The 15,431-nt window shown below is 41.8% G+C and overlaps 1 protein-coding gene across 1 annotated transcript in view; it reads left to right on the top strand.

Annotated features, from left to right (window-relative positions):
- grin2ca (glutamate receptor, ionotropic, N-methyl D-aspartate 2Ca) overlaps window positions 1–12,139 on the top strand; it is a 44,514-nt gene extending 32,375 nt beyond the window's left edge. The window contains exons 5-12 of the mRNA XM_041957180.1: window positions 659–827; window positions 2,627–2,780; window positions 3,068–3,193; window positions 5,227–5,456; window positions 7,895–8,055; window positions 8,172–8,359; window positions 9,483–9,715; window positions 10,517–12,139. Of these exons, the coding sequence (XP_041813114.1) occupies window positions 659–827; window positions 2,627–2,780; window positions 3,068–3,193; window positions 5,227–5,456; window positions 7,895–8,055; window positions 8,172–8,359; window positions 9,483–9,715; window positions 10,517–12,139 (2,884 nt within the window). The remainder of the gene's footprint in view (window positions 1–658; window positions 828–2,626; window positions 2,781–3,067; window positions 3,194–5,226; window positions 5,457–7,894; window positions 8,056–8,171; window positions 8,360–9,482; window positions 9,716–10,516) is intronic.
- The last annotated feature ends 3,292 nt before the right edge of the window (window positions 12,140–15,431 follow it).

Here is a 15,431-nt window from a genome sequence, read left to right as displayed (position 1 = left end):
TTTTAAGACTAGTAGCAATGGCCAAGTTGTCACTATCCAGTCCACAAAATCCAGTGAGTTTCCCTCCTGTCTGCCATTGTTTGTTAGTGATTAATTTACATCTGACTTATTTTGGTCCGCCCAGCTGTCCATCCATCTGCTGGGGCCGTGACACAATGCACAAGCCTGTGGAGTAGTTCCAACACTCCGTCCTACAAACCCCCGCCCTCCCCATTTTCCTGACGTCAGAGCACCGGCCTCCGACGTCAGGCCTCTGGTTCTCTCCGCACCTTCATCACCTGCTGACTGTCTCAGCAATCGTGCGTGGGTTCTTAGCCTTTGCCACCTTGACCACAAGTCAGCTGACGTCTGATGAACAGTTCACCAACACTTCATGGTATTTCTGTACAATCCGAATAATTAATTTGATATAACAGTTGATTTCCCTTCAATTGATAATGTATAATGAGAGTTTAATTGCATCATCTGTATGTGATAATGAGAACTGAGCAGTATGGAGTAACAGAAATGTGAACTATAATGTGAACAACAGTTCTCAAAGAGACAGAGCAGGAAAGACGCTGTACTGAGAATAAGCTTCACAAGGCGTTTTATGTTGTTGTTAGTGATTCCCAGAACCATCACATTCTCTGTTTTTGTCTCTCTCTTTGTCTTCTAGTATTGTGGGTCACACTGAGCCATACACAAAGCTGTGCTGTAAGGGCTTCTGCATAGACATCCTGAAGAAGTTGTCCCGCACCATAAAGTTTTCCTATGACCTCTACCTGGTCACCAACGGCAAGCACGGCAAGCTGGTCCGGGGCATTTGGAACGGGATGATTGGAGAGGTAACATCGCCAAGATTATTAGTGAGGTCAATTCTCTGTTCACTGCTTCTTGTCATGCAGGAGTTAAATATTCACTGCTAAAATGCAAAAGATACATATTCTTGGGGAAAGAACATTAATGATGACTTTAATTTAGAAGATTCACGTGTAGATCTGCAAAGCATACCTGTAATCAGTGATATACGTGTTGAGGTTATTTTAAAATATTAGATTTAACCCTATTACAGCTAATTTGATGGCCTTGCATGTCTAATATGTAAGGCCATCAAATTAGCAAGGATTAGCAAGACAAGGGAATATAGTCTTTAAAATGCTAATTATTTTTAGAAATCATTCCTGAAATTTGAGTTTATTGGTACGTTAGGAATTAAGTGGGGGGGCTTGCAAGAGAAGTCTGCACAGAGGATGATCTAGTCTGACTCCTTGTGAGTCTTTAAACACTGGATCCTACATTTCCTATAATATAGCTCAATACCATCATTCCTTAGTCCTCCTAAAACATCCACACCTTTCCAGCACCTTGGAGAATTTAACGTGGTTATAATTGAGGTTACTCTGCTATTTGGGCTGTAGTAATGAGATCACAGGTGAATCATGGTAAACTATCAAAATATGACTTGAATCTTTGAGCGATGGAACCAAAACACAGAAGCAGCAGCAACAAACCACTGAGAAAAACATGCAATGGGAACAAGAAATTCACAAACTGGACGATTTAGATCTTTCCTGTCAAAATTAGTGCTCAAAAAGCTGTAAAACCATGTATATGAGTATGACCCACTGATTTACCCATTGTGGTATCAAATAAAAAAAATAGCCAAATTGCATAATTTTCTTTGATTATGAGTAAAACATTGTGTGTGCTGATTAATAAGAGTGAAAACCTCACATAATCTTCTTGTTTGCTTCGGTTAAAAGGAAAAGCAATTTGAAGTCAAGATTAATGAGTACATGAATAGGTACCAAGGTCACTGTGGTTGGTGAGGGAGGGACTGTTGTACAAAAAGGAGGAGTAGGTGTCCTTGTGAATAATCTCCACCAGTCACATTACTCTGGCCAGCCCTCCTCTTGAGGAGTTGGAGGATACAACATTAGTTGGCCCTTTTTTTCCCCTTTTCTCAAAAACAGGAAGGCTATTGTGCTCAATGAGGCATCAACCTCCATAGGAGAGCTAATGGCTTGCATGAGGCGGAGCGTCTGGGCTGTAAATCTACCAGCTCTCCATCAGTATGATAAACAGTGGTCTGGTGTGGCAGAAAAGGCTGGAAAGCAGTCACAGGGGCTTTTGAACTGCACTGGTGGGATTCAGAGTTTCAAGCATTAGCAGGAATAACATCACTTCCTATTCAGCCAGAGCCCCAGTCACCTTTAGCCTGCAGCGATTAGTTCCACCTCCTGCTTGTAATATTTTATCAGCAGACGCCTTATGTAATAGACATAATGCTATATGCTGCAATATCTTCTAATGGATTAGGGATGGATTAGATGGTGGATCATGCTTCACAATGCAGTGGTGAAAAACAACAAGATAACATCAGAATTGGCTTTTCAGTTGTGTCTGTCTGGCTGCTGGGTGGGTGCTGCAAGAACCAGTAAATCGCCCTCAGGGACAGAGGCCAAGTGTGTTGACATCACTGACAGATGAGATTTATCTCAAAGGTCAGCAGTGGACGTCCAGCATTATGTTGGACACTGCTACACAGGGTCCGATTTATGATAGCGCCAGACAGACATCCGCTTTCCATTTGCACTTTCATCTCAACCAAAAAATATCTTTATTGACTTTCCTCCCACCACAGGTGTTCTACAAACGGGCGGACATGGCCATCGGCTCGCTGACCATAAATGAAGAGCGGTCCGAGATTATTGACTTCTCAGTGCCATTTGTGGAGACAGGGATCAGTGTGATGGTGGCCAGAAGTAACGGGACTGTCTCACCATCTGCCTTTTTAGGTGAGAAACACCTGTGCTTCTCTGAAGAAATGAAGACAGGTGGCTGTTTGTTGAAAAAATGTGCTCAGCTTAGCTATCAATGCAGCATTATGGCGACCTAATCCAATCAAATAATCAAACTCCAAAGGCAGATATGGTGAATATTGCACCTTCAAGACATTTAAATCCGCCTTAGAGCATTTTCATTTGTGAAACTATCCTTCATGCTGCTGTGAGATGAAGTCATAGGTCTTTATTTTAATTTGTCCAGTTTTCTTCATCACTGTGCCCTGTGTCCCCCCCCACAGAACCATACAGTCCAGCAGTCTGGGTGATGATGTTCGTCATGTGTCTGACTGTTGTGGCCATCACAGTCTTTGTTTTTGAATACTGCAGTCCAGTTGGGTACAACCGAAGCCTGGTCACTGCAAAAGGTGAGTCTCGCCTCCCTCCCTCCCTCTTGAAATTTAGGTCCTCCCTCTTTTAACAACCCTAATCTACATACTTTCACAAACTGCATCATCAGTACATAAATGTTATAGAACAGCACACCGGAAAGGACAGAAGATAACATACTGTATGTTTATTCATAAATTAGGGGATACCAATGTTAAAATGAATTTAATCATATTAAAACAGCATTTGCCATTTGTGTGTATTGCTCGCTGGTATCTGGCTGGTCCTTTGTGGCATCCTGTTTTACAGTCAAACTTACATTTCAGTGTCATTTTACAGGCTAAAATCATGCAAAATTCTAACACAAACACTCCATTTTACATCTTACCAGATAACTCAATTCAAAATACTGATTCAACGTCCTTTTCACATTCCATTTTTATTCTCATTACTGCACGGTATACACTGCATCCCTGAACTTCCACAGAGAGGCGACAAACGCAGAAGTCTTCAGGGCCTACAGGGGCTTCAGAGAACATGTGAAATCTCAGCCTATTTATAGTGGGCACATATTGGATCAATGCCTGGAAAATTGAGCTACTGCAGTTTCATCTCTGAGCAATGTGGTCTATAAAATATCTTTTAATGGATGAAGAAAGGCCAAAGAGGCTACGCTCATGGCATGGTTTCTGATCTCTGTCTTTATGTATTTTAGAATGCATTCCATGCAATATATCCATGCCAAAAATAATAGCAAGATCAAATATGGCATGTTCTTATTGCAAAACAAGGACATCAAATTGGCTGTTTACATTTTAAGTTTCTACATGTAACTGAATTTGACCTAACTGTTATCCTTCAGACTACTAAAAATAAGACTGTTGTTGTGTGTTATTGTCTTCCATAAAGCAGTTTGCTAACATCTGACATTTGATTTCAGGGTAAGGACGTGAGATCTCATTGTCGTAACAGCAACACTGACATATTTCAAATTGCAATGAAATATAACAGCAATAACAGGTCACCTGTTTCTGGATCTGATTTCATACTACAAACCCACTGGCACTGAGAGCAACTTGATCCAGTTTTCTGTCAAACTTTCAGCAGAGCGACTCACGGACACAGCAGCACTGGTACTCAGAAAGACACTCCAGTTAAAACTGGTAGCTAAATTAAAATGTGTATAAAATACATACAAAATAGGCAGAGCATCAGTTTATGTATGCATTATGTTTCCTGGCAAGGGAGCACTTACACTCACCCAATAATGATGGTAGGTAATGAGTTTTCACTGCCAAAAAGAACTGGCCCAATAAGAGTATGGATAAGATACAGAAAAAGTCTAAATGACACCCACCACCACAGCTGGTTAGTGCTTCACCTCGACTTTGGGAGGATGAGCAAGTCATGCAGTTCATTTTGTCAATTTTATTGTTGGCACAAACTGCGATCACTCACAAAAATGTGAATTACTTCATCATTGACATCATGACTAATTCATCTGTGAGCATGTTTGTTTCACTTTTTCTTGCTACCACAACAGCTCTTTTCTGTTGTGGTCCGTCGGTGGACTTGGACATGATGTCTTGGTGATGTCGCTGCATGTGGTTCCTGAGGTTGGTCGTGTTTCCGCAAAATGTTATCTCCATCTGGCATATCTTGCAAATTGCTTTGCCCCTGTCAAGTTCCTTTTTTGCCTCGACATTTCTAAAACCGAAATAGTTCCAGATTTTAAGTGAGTCTGGTCTTTTCACATCTGGAGCTCGGCTAACTTCGCTGCTACCGCCCGACGCCATGTTGTTATGAGAAGTATCTTCACGCCACGCCTGCTCCAGTCGCGTCCTTATTTATACAGTCAATGGTCACGTCACTGGTGGGGTTAAATTTCACCCAGGAAAACATATATATATATATATATATATAAATGTATAAAAAAATCGATCTTTGGACGCAAGAATCGATTTTTTTTAAATAAAATGAGAATCGATTTAAAATCGGCGGATCGATTTTTTCAACCCAGCACTATAGACTGATACTGAGTCCTGTCTACTCTTGCCCTCATCCTTCCTAGATCCTGGAGGTCCCACCTTCACCATTGGGAAGTCAGTATGGCTGTTGTGGGGAATTGTCTTCAACAACTCAGTCCCTATTGAGAATCCAAAGGGCACCACCAGCAAGATCATGGTCCTGGTCTGGGCTTTCTTCGCTGTCATCTTCCTGGCTTCCTACACAGCCAACCTGGCAGCCTTCATGATCCAGGAGCAATACATCGACACAGTCTCTGGACTGAGTGACAAAAAGGTACCGAGCTCTGTCATTGACTGTCCTGTGTGTGTTGCCAGGCGTGTTGTTGTGTTTGATGTACAGCTTAGGAAAAACACAAAGTGGTCTATTTTGGGTGTGTAAACAGTGTATGGTACAGCTCTGAAGGCAAATATCCAGAAGTGGCAATGTCATGGCTGTGACTTTTCACTTTCCATGCAAAATATAAAAGGGTTCATAGAGTAAGTGGTGAAATTGAATTACATCCCCAGACTCTTTAGATGGGGATGTCTGTAAAAATCCTATGAAATGTAATACACGAGTGGATTTTCTGGGCAGACAGTGATTATAATTTCTGGTATTATCTTATGCATATTTGTCTGGCCTGAGGATCTGTTTTATAGGAGTATTGACAAGGAAATCCATGTTAAACCATCAGCACAAGAAATGGTTTGTAGACTCTTTGCTCACAGGCAACTGAAGGGATTTAAGAGGCATTTGAGGAAAAGACCAAGCTGTCCACTGCTCCCCCCAATTCTGGCAAAGTCATTTACAATTCTCGTCTCATTATACATTAACTCTGCTATGCAGAGAGAGAAATGAAGCCATTTTGACAGCAAGTCCATAGATTATTGAACAGCATTCAGCATGGCAGCATGGAGGGAATGGAGGGGTGAACTGCTGGTTTGTCCAGCTGTGCTGAACCCCTCCAGGTTAAGTAAATGTAAATGAGTTACAAGATGAAGCCACAGAAATTGACCTTGTATGAGAGGAGAGAGTGATGAAGACGAGCCAAGCTGCTGTAAGGACACGGCACTTTGTGAAGGCAGATGATTACCTCATCCATGCAGGACACTTCACTTAAAAGAAAAGTCCTTGTGATAGCGTAACACATCATGTTAACTCTGACATCGCCCAACCTCCTTCAATCTACCATTTGTGTTTGACACTATACATCTTCATCCTATCTGGTACCAGGAAGGCATATGCAGAAAATGTTTCAGTGACCTGCTGTCAAGATAAAGTGGGATAGCTTAATCCAAGTAGGCTACCAGGAGATATAAGGAGTATCCTCACCAAAACAACACCACGAACACTTCAAACAACCGATGTTTGCATTTTCCTGATAAGAGACGTTTTGTGGTCTTGCAAATAATCAGTATCTCCTCTAGAACATCAAGATCACAGTAGCATGATGCTGTTATAACACTGCAAACCTTTTAGTGGGGAGGTTGTAGCACACGTTTGGGTGAACACTTTGACACTACAGACAACAGTTTGCCGGTGAGTGTTTCATTAGAGTAGGTTACAAGGACTTGTTGGCCACATGCAGCATGTCATGGCACGGCACTGATGTAGGGCAAAGTGTCAGTGAAGATATGCTTTGTTGAAACGTGTTAATTCTGGTTCATGGTGTTGAAGCACACAGATATGGGCCATTCAATGAAGAAAAGACAGACTTACCACGACAGTTTGTTTGGCTACATGGTGGACATGTGCTATTCTGTGTTCCCAGTAGTTTGTAGTGTTGTTTATTCGTAGTTCTTGGTTGTAAGTGATTTTTCCATGTTATACTCTGCAACTGCTACTGCTGTCTATTGTTTATATGAACCTACTCTTTCACACCATAACCTCTGAATCGTATCAGAATTAAGGCACCTAAGGGTGAAGGGTGTTATTTGCTGGACAAAATGCAAATTCCCTGTAAATTTAATGAATGGAATAATGTAATTTGGCTGTAAGTAGCATATACAAACTTGGCCTCGCTCAAGGTTTGATATCAGAATGCAGATGGTCTGGTTCATTTTCAAAATGTCCTGACATGATATTGCCCCCTTTCTCATACACCAACGTTTGTACAAATTGTCTCTCAGCTAATGTACTAAGAACATATTTGCATTAGGTTAATGAAAAGTGAAGTTTTGTCGATTGTATTTCTATTCCGTCTTACTTCCCGTCCTCACAGCTTATTAAATGCATACAGTACTGCCAAAAGCAAAAGGATAAAATGAGACTTTCACAGCGGACAATGATGAAGGAATGTGGATATCTTTAGTCACAGTGTCTGATTGTCAAACTGTAGAGTTAGAAGTTTATATTAACAGAGCAAGAGGCCAACCAGATAACTAGCACAAATGCACTTGGGAGCTGAGCTATAAATCACACAAAATATAGGAGAAGGTCATGTCCTTGTATTAGCAGCTCACAGCTTTTTATCTGGACCTTACAGCTTGTATAGCACTTCTAAATGACAGACTAGAGTACTGTAATGAAGTCACAAAACAACCATCAGGGTAATGGAACAAACTGAATTTGATTATATGCCCATATGCCCAGGTCTCTATAGTGATAATTTCTTAGGTCAAATATTAGTGAAGAAAGAAATTATACAATTTCTATTCAATTACATTTGCAATCTAATCAATATCACAGATCACCTTTGTCATTATCAATTCTTGTTCAACCTTTCTCGACAGTTTCAAAAGCCACAGGAGCAGTACCCTCCATTCCGCTTTGGTACAGTCCCAAATGGCAGCACAGAGCGCAACATAAGGAGTAACTACCCTGAGATGCACTCACACATGGTCAAATACAACCAGAAGGGAGTAGAGGATGCCCTTAACAGCCTCAAAACAGGGTAAGTGTTTGCCAAGGATAGTAAAAACATATTTACACCAGAACTGAGAGCCAACATGGAGCCAAACAGTTATATAATGGCCATTTGAGTAAAAGTCCTTTTCTTTACCCTGCTAGGAAACTGGATGCCTTTATCTATGATGCTGCTGTGCTGAATTATATGGCTGGCAAAGATGAGGGCTGCAAGCTGGTGACCATTGGCAGTGGGAAAGTGTTTGCTACCACTGGTTATGGCATTGCCCTTCAGAAGGATTCACGCTGGAAGCGACCCATCGACCTGGCCCTGCTGCAGTTCCTGGCTGATGGTAAATTCTTCATATATATACAATAGATGCTGAATTTCATAGAATAATGCCAGTCATTGTAGAATAACTGTGTTTGCATGTTTTCCATAAATCTGAATGGGAATAAACAGATAAGACGAGAGAATAAAAAAGAAGACGGTGGCAAGGGGAAAATGGGCGTGAATATAATACAAAATATTATTACGCTGAAATGTATCCGAAAGAGAAATCATAACTATATGTCAATAAAACCAAGTTTCAGGAAGTGATTTATAATGTGACACTCACTCTGCTAACCTAAGCTCCTCAGGCAAGTTACTCCGAAGCCTCTGGCAGAAATATGCAATAGATGGTAAGAGGTATTATCAACATTTTGCATTTATGTACCACACTAGAGTCCCAGGGATGTAGTCTGGGTGGATGGTGGCTGTATAAAGTGCAGGTTCAACATCAGAGACCAGGGCCACCGCAGACCTATACCTAACCTTAACAATGTGCTGTCAGTACCTAAATATAACCATTATTTTTGTCCATACCCTAGTCTTTATCTATATATAAATGAAATAAGGAAATAAGTGAAATATGTTCAGTGTCAACAGTATTGTTTTTGACATTAACTGTTGCAAATTAGTTGTATACAAATGAAACATCTACAAAAGAGGGTTAGAAAAAGTTCATTCCTGGTTCATAAAGTTCTTTTGTTCACTTTTTTACTTGTGAACAACTAGATAATTTTACCTCTTCTGTCTAACCTCTAAGAATTATGTAATTTGAAGAAGAAAAAAATGCATCAGTCTTTTAAATGGTCACAACAACTGCACATACAACTGGTGGCAAGGTGACCAGCAGGCACACAGTAGCTTCATTTTTTAAAAAAAGTAAGAACCATTGTGGATTTGTAGCAGCCATTACTAAAAAATAAAACAATAAGTGAGTATCACAATTCATTTTTAATCCACTAAATCAAAAACAGAAGTAATGTGCAACCACATACAATTGTATCTGGGGTGCTGGTTATTTTAAAGAATTTAATGCAAATGCATAACAGGCTGGAGGACGTTTAGTAACTCACTGAAAGTCCCAAAGTAATACTAGTGTTATGCAAATAGGGCTTAAGTCTGTATTCTGTGCTCGTCGTTTGCAGGTGACACACAGAAGCTGCAGACGGTCTGGCTCACAGGCATCTGCCGTAATGAGAAGAAAGAGGTGATGAGCAGTAAGCTGGACATTGACAACATGGCGGGAGTGTTCTACATGCTGCTTGTGGCCATGGGCCTGAGCCTGCTGGTTTTCGCTTGGGAACATCTGCTCTATTGGAAACTACGACATTCAGTCCGCAAATCAGAGCGCCTGGACTTTCTCCTAGCTATCAGTAGAGTAAGTACAAGAAGCAGAACACTTTTTGCAGACAGAGGCTGCAGAGAATGCAATAGCTGCATATGCATATGTGACGGCCTTGTTGCATGAAAAAATGTGGTTGTAAAGCCTGCTGTCTCCTCATGAGTTATCCTTCCAAACATAGCTCTAGAAATATTGGCAATGCAGTAAGTAATCAACACACAACCAGAATAGTTCAAGGGCAACACAATAAAAAAAAGATAGTGAAATAAAATGAGCTTAAGCAATAAAAGAACTTCATGGATATTGCTGAAATATTGTGATGGCCATGATCCCTGAGAAATTGAATTTAAATTGTCCCATTAAAGCATCTTCATCTGTGTGTTGACAGTAGTCAGACGTGAGATTAAGCATTCTAAACAGACACATAATTTGAAAGTAAAATAAAGCTGGTAGGATAAAAATGGAGAAACTAATATGGTAAGTGCATGATCAGCAGCTCACTCATTTACATGCCAGGGTTGTTTTCAAGATTAAGGTTTTAAATGTTGTCTGAGCAAACAACTTTTAAAACACTGCAACATGAACATGAAACTACCAGAGACAATTATGAATCTCTTTCTGCAATGCTTTTTTTAAATGTTATTGTTGATTGTCGCCTCATTTGCTCAGTAAAGCTCATAGAAATTTTATATAATTACTATCATCATAATTATATTGACCAAAATTAATCATGGTTTCCGTATAGAAACATGATTTGGGATTTCAGTAGATTATTGAGTCCTTCTGGTATCTGATGAGGCTTAAAGATTGTAATGTCACCCTTTCATCTTTTTGCAGGGCATCTACAGCTGCTTCAACGGAGTAGAGCAAACTGACCGCAATGGGAGCATGCAGAGTCCGGACGTCACTACCAACTATTCACAAGCCAATATGCTAAAGATGTTGCAGACAGCCAAGGACATGGTGTCCTCTGCCAGAGTGGAGAACTCTCTAGACAATGCCACCAAAACAATAGAGAACTGGAGCAGGCGGGGGGCCGACAATGTGCGGGCTGGCCTGCCAGCCAGAGTAACGACCACAGACATGACTCATGGCCGTCTGCCCTATATCTCTAGCATCACAGACAACCATTCACCATACCCTCAGAGGGCCCTCACACCCACCTTCCCAGTTCATTATGGGGACACCTCCACCCAGCCCCTCCTGGATAAGCCCCGGGTGGTGACTCGACCCACCCCACTCCGCTACACGCTGCCCTCCCGCAACAGTCAGCATGTCTTAGAGAGGACTCTGCCGATCTCCAGCCTCAGCAGCCCTCACATTGCCATGCGGGACCCTGCTTCCTCCGCTACTTCAAACCCCCACCACAGCAGCAGGCTGTATGTGGAGAACCAGGCCCGGCACACTACATCCCCTTTTGTTCCTTACAGGGAGTTCCAGGTGCCCGATATCTATGTGGAGCACAAAGGACCGCTGAGGAGGAAGTTTAGCTACCCCCCTGACTGTGTGAGCCGGAGGAGGAGGTCCCATAGCTATGTGTTTGACGCTGCAGACCCCAGAGTGAGACGTGACTATGATGAACCTCGATCCTGCCTTGCTGAGTTGAGGGCCAATCACCTCCTGAACAACCATGCCCCTGTTGCTGCTGCCATGGCCTGCACTGCAGGACACTACCCAGGTGGGAGCACCAGCTGCAACTCCTGCATGAAGTCCTATTTAGAGCCTGAAATGGACGACATACCACTCCTGGGTAAGGACAAACTCAACCGCCGCGCCTCATTCCTCAAAGCCACATGGGGCAACGACAGGATCCATCAGGTGGATGAAACAAAGCCCTCCACATCCACATCTCAATCCACTCGCGTTGACATGCCTGACCTTTTTCCACGGGTGGTAGTGGCAAACCCAAAGCCCCACAAGCTATACGGCAGTCTGGGGCACAACTTGTCTTGCTACCCCTTGGCTGCTGAGCCTGCCTACTTGGACCCAGCCCACATGGGCTCCTACCCCTACAAGCAAAAGCTCAAATACTCTGAGTCCACCCGGCTGCCCTCTTATAGGGAAGCCATCCTGCAGAATGCCGCTGCCCTGCGCCGCTCCTCCTCCACAGTGGTGCACAGACACTACTCTACCTACCTGAACTCGTACACAGACTTACCGGTGTATGTGGGGCCGCTGGCCCAGGGGCCGTCCCAGTTCTATGATGGTTCCAAGGACATGTGCCACTTGTTTCCCTGTACAAGCCACTGCCCAGATAACGCAGCAATGCTGCCTCGTATGAGTGACAGGCAGGTAGTTTACCACAACAATATGTTGGGGCCCTACGATGGCACAGGAAAGAGGGAAGACCCGGGCTCTGGGAACAGAGAGCGGAGGCAGGTCTTGGTTGCGCGCAGAGTCAACAGTCCCTATGTGCCAAAGCCCTGGGGCAGAGTATCCAGCCTAGAGTCTGAGGTCTGAGCCCCCATCCTTACTGGACCTCCACTAGGCTCTCAAACTGAGCCCCTCTGAAGAGAGGCATGCCTGGGGGTTCTCCCTTCAGCCTCTGGTTAAAGCAAAAATTAAACTCTACACCAATAGTGTATTTGAGAGTGTTGACTCTCAATTATCAGTGCAATAATATCTTGGGCAGCGACCTGTATAGGAGAAGACACTGAGCAAATTACTGCTGGGACTTTGTAAGCCAAACTTAAAATACTTATAAAAGAAAAGGCAATGTTGAAAAGTATTTAATACATAAAAATTTAACCTGTTGATTGTTATTTAAAGGATTTTTAAATGCTGTGTTGCTATGTGAAAGAATTCTGGGAGACAATATACTGTAGCCTCTCAATCTGATTATGACTTGATATATTTCTTTTTCTCATTTTTTTCCAAAATCATTTCAGTACCCACCATGTCAATTAAGAGATAAATTATTGAGATAATTTGGTGATCAAACCACTGACATATCTTCCCTGAATTTTCTAAGCGAACGACCCCGGGTGCACAATTGATCTGAGGCTTTCTGCTCCATTGGTCATTAACGTAATTTGACTGGGATTTTAAAAAGGGAAAACCATAAAAAGTATCATGTGTATTTCCATTGTTACACTACCCTTTAATAAAGAACAAGGTCATCTCACAGGCCTTTTGGAACCATCTGTCATCTCAATCTGTATGTTAAGCATGCTCTCACACTGTACAGCTATAAAATTAATGCGACTCTCTACATTTCACGTGTGCTCTATTGTGCACACAATCTATTATTTTATAATTTATCTGCTAACTCACACAGAAAGGATGGTCACGTGAATACGGTATATGGTCAAGGTATTGACCTTGGGTACTATTTGTTCTAACATAGTGCCCCAAATCATTAACAGGAACAGTCTTTCGTAAATGAGATGGATTTAAATGGACACACCAATTCACTTGACATGCAGCAGAATGTTAGAACATGTCAGCTATGCAAATGTTAAATATTAATTTATGCATATTAAAATCACAAAAACACATTAAACAAGCATTCCTATGAAACAACATATAGTGTTGATAAGCAGCAGATTACCATCACTACATGACGATGGGCTTCCGTCTGACAGTGGGCCAGTGGAGTGGCAGAGTAAACCATAAAACAGAAACTCAGCAGCTTATGATATGAAGATGACATGATTATACATCGAACAGTAAATCATGTTGTCACATAAACACACTGACATTAGTTACATCTTCTCTAATGCTTAGGGTTAGGGAAAGTGAGAAAATGTCAATGTGACTACCTTACAGGATAAGCAACCATAACACTCATGCACAAATCAAAAGCATCCTAGCACATGCCACCACAAGAAAATTGATTCACAATTAATACCAAATATTGCAAATATCGTACATACATAACAGCAGCATTAGGACTCAAACTGACAGCCAGCAAACACCAAATAATAGACCAGACGTAGATTTGCAGAGAGCAATGAAATCAACAGCAGCATCAGCAGCAACATTTCTGAGCATGCAAAGTAACTAAACAGAGTCTTGTTGAAGTGAATCAGTGATTGAGTGCCTGTGATTCAACCACACAGTTTCAAGCTGCACAGACAATTTGCTTCAGACTTGGAAAAGCATAATTGTGAACAACTGTAAACATTGTCCAAATATAACAGAAAATAATTGCGTGCCTCTGTGCAAGACAACGCTGATGTTTACACCCCTAGAGCCAACACAGTATTACGCTTAGCCTCAGGGCTGGTTACAAAACAACAACAAACTGAAGAGGAATAAATGCACAGCCAAGACAGCCAATAACACTCACTCCTCAGACATCCTTAATCATAACTGATCACAGCAAAAAAAATCAACAGCATCATAGAACATGTGCCAAAACACAGCCAGAGGACAATTAGCTCCAACAACATATTAATTCAGAGTTGATACTACTGCAAATCTGTACACACAAAACAGCAGCAACAAAAACAACCAGCAGTATCAGCAGCCATATTTGCAAACAAATGAACATGAATAGAACCAAGATTCTGTTCAATTCCATACTACATATTAACTGTGTAGTATTCAGTGTGCACCGTATACTAACAGGAAATGGTACAATGTGTGCCATCAAACTGACAATTTCCCTTCAAAATCTTCCAACGACCTGTTACTTATTTTTTTTGTTTTCCTGGAGATTTTAGAGCTGTAAATAGCACCTCCATTTCCGCTGTGTATGACATTGTCAGACATTAGTGTTCATCGACAGCCGAAAATAATTAATCTTGTGATGTTTTCAGGAGAAACGCCATACTGTAAACCTCCAGAGTGTATGCAGTATGGAACTGAGACATAGCCATGAATTCCCAGCAACCATGTTAGCACAAGCCGACACCTACCTTGCTGAAGTGGATCAGTGATTGTCAGGGTGTCAGCTGAGAGTCAGTTCTATAAAGGACTGCCACGGTTTCAAGCTGCATGGACAGGAAACAAAATTAATTTAAGTAAGTAATTAGTAAGCCAATATTATCAAACACAATTATGTGAGGTTGTGTTTACCCTTAGCTTCAGGTCTGGTTACAGTGAGCTAAGATGAAACAAAACAACAACAACCTGCAGTGCAATGCAATGAAAATACAATCTGGCCCATAACACTTAGTACTCAAACATCAGTATGTTTTCTTCATCACTGCACAAATCAACAGCATCCAAGCATCATAATACAAGTGCCAAACAATAACCCCAAAAAATGAATAAGCTCAGCCACAACAAGGCATGCAATCACAATTTATCCCACCGAAAATGCTGCACATAAATCTAAAACAGCAGCAACAGAGCAAATTCTAGCCGCCGGCAGAAGCAAAAACATAAAACACATGCAGCTGGACCACCAGCAGTGTAGGCAGCCATATTTCTAAGCACATAAACAGAGGCTGAACAGAGCCAAGACATAAAGCCACAGTATGAATGCACAAGCAGCAGACACTTACCTCGCTGAAGTAAAACAGCCCCTGACAGTTAACTTTGAGGAAAACCTTCGCAGTTCCAAACTGCATGATGGGAAACTCCAACTCCTTCGTAATGTAATTTGAAGCCAACAGCTGATAAGAGGAATTGCCTCAGTCACAGGCCAGCAGCAGCGGAGACAAGCGCATCCTACTCCATGTACAATGCTTCTCCAAACAGCTGCAATGGATCAACATCACGGAACTGTTAATATGCAAGATTATTTCTCAGATGCTACATGAAATACATCCTAATGCACCACCAACAGTGGGAGGAGCATGGA

The sequence above is a fragment of the Chelmon rostratus genome, chromosome 17 (assembly GCF_017976325.1).
Source record: "Chelmon rostratus isolate fCheRos1 chromosome 17, fCheRos1.pri, whole genome shotgun sequence".
NCBI lineage: Eukaryota > Metazoa > Chordata > Actinopteri > Chaetodontiformes > Chaetodontidae > Chelmon > Chelmon rostratus.
Note: the sequence above shows the minus strand (reverse complement) of the source record. Positions and strands in the feature narration are given on the sequence as shown.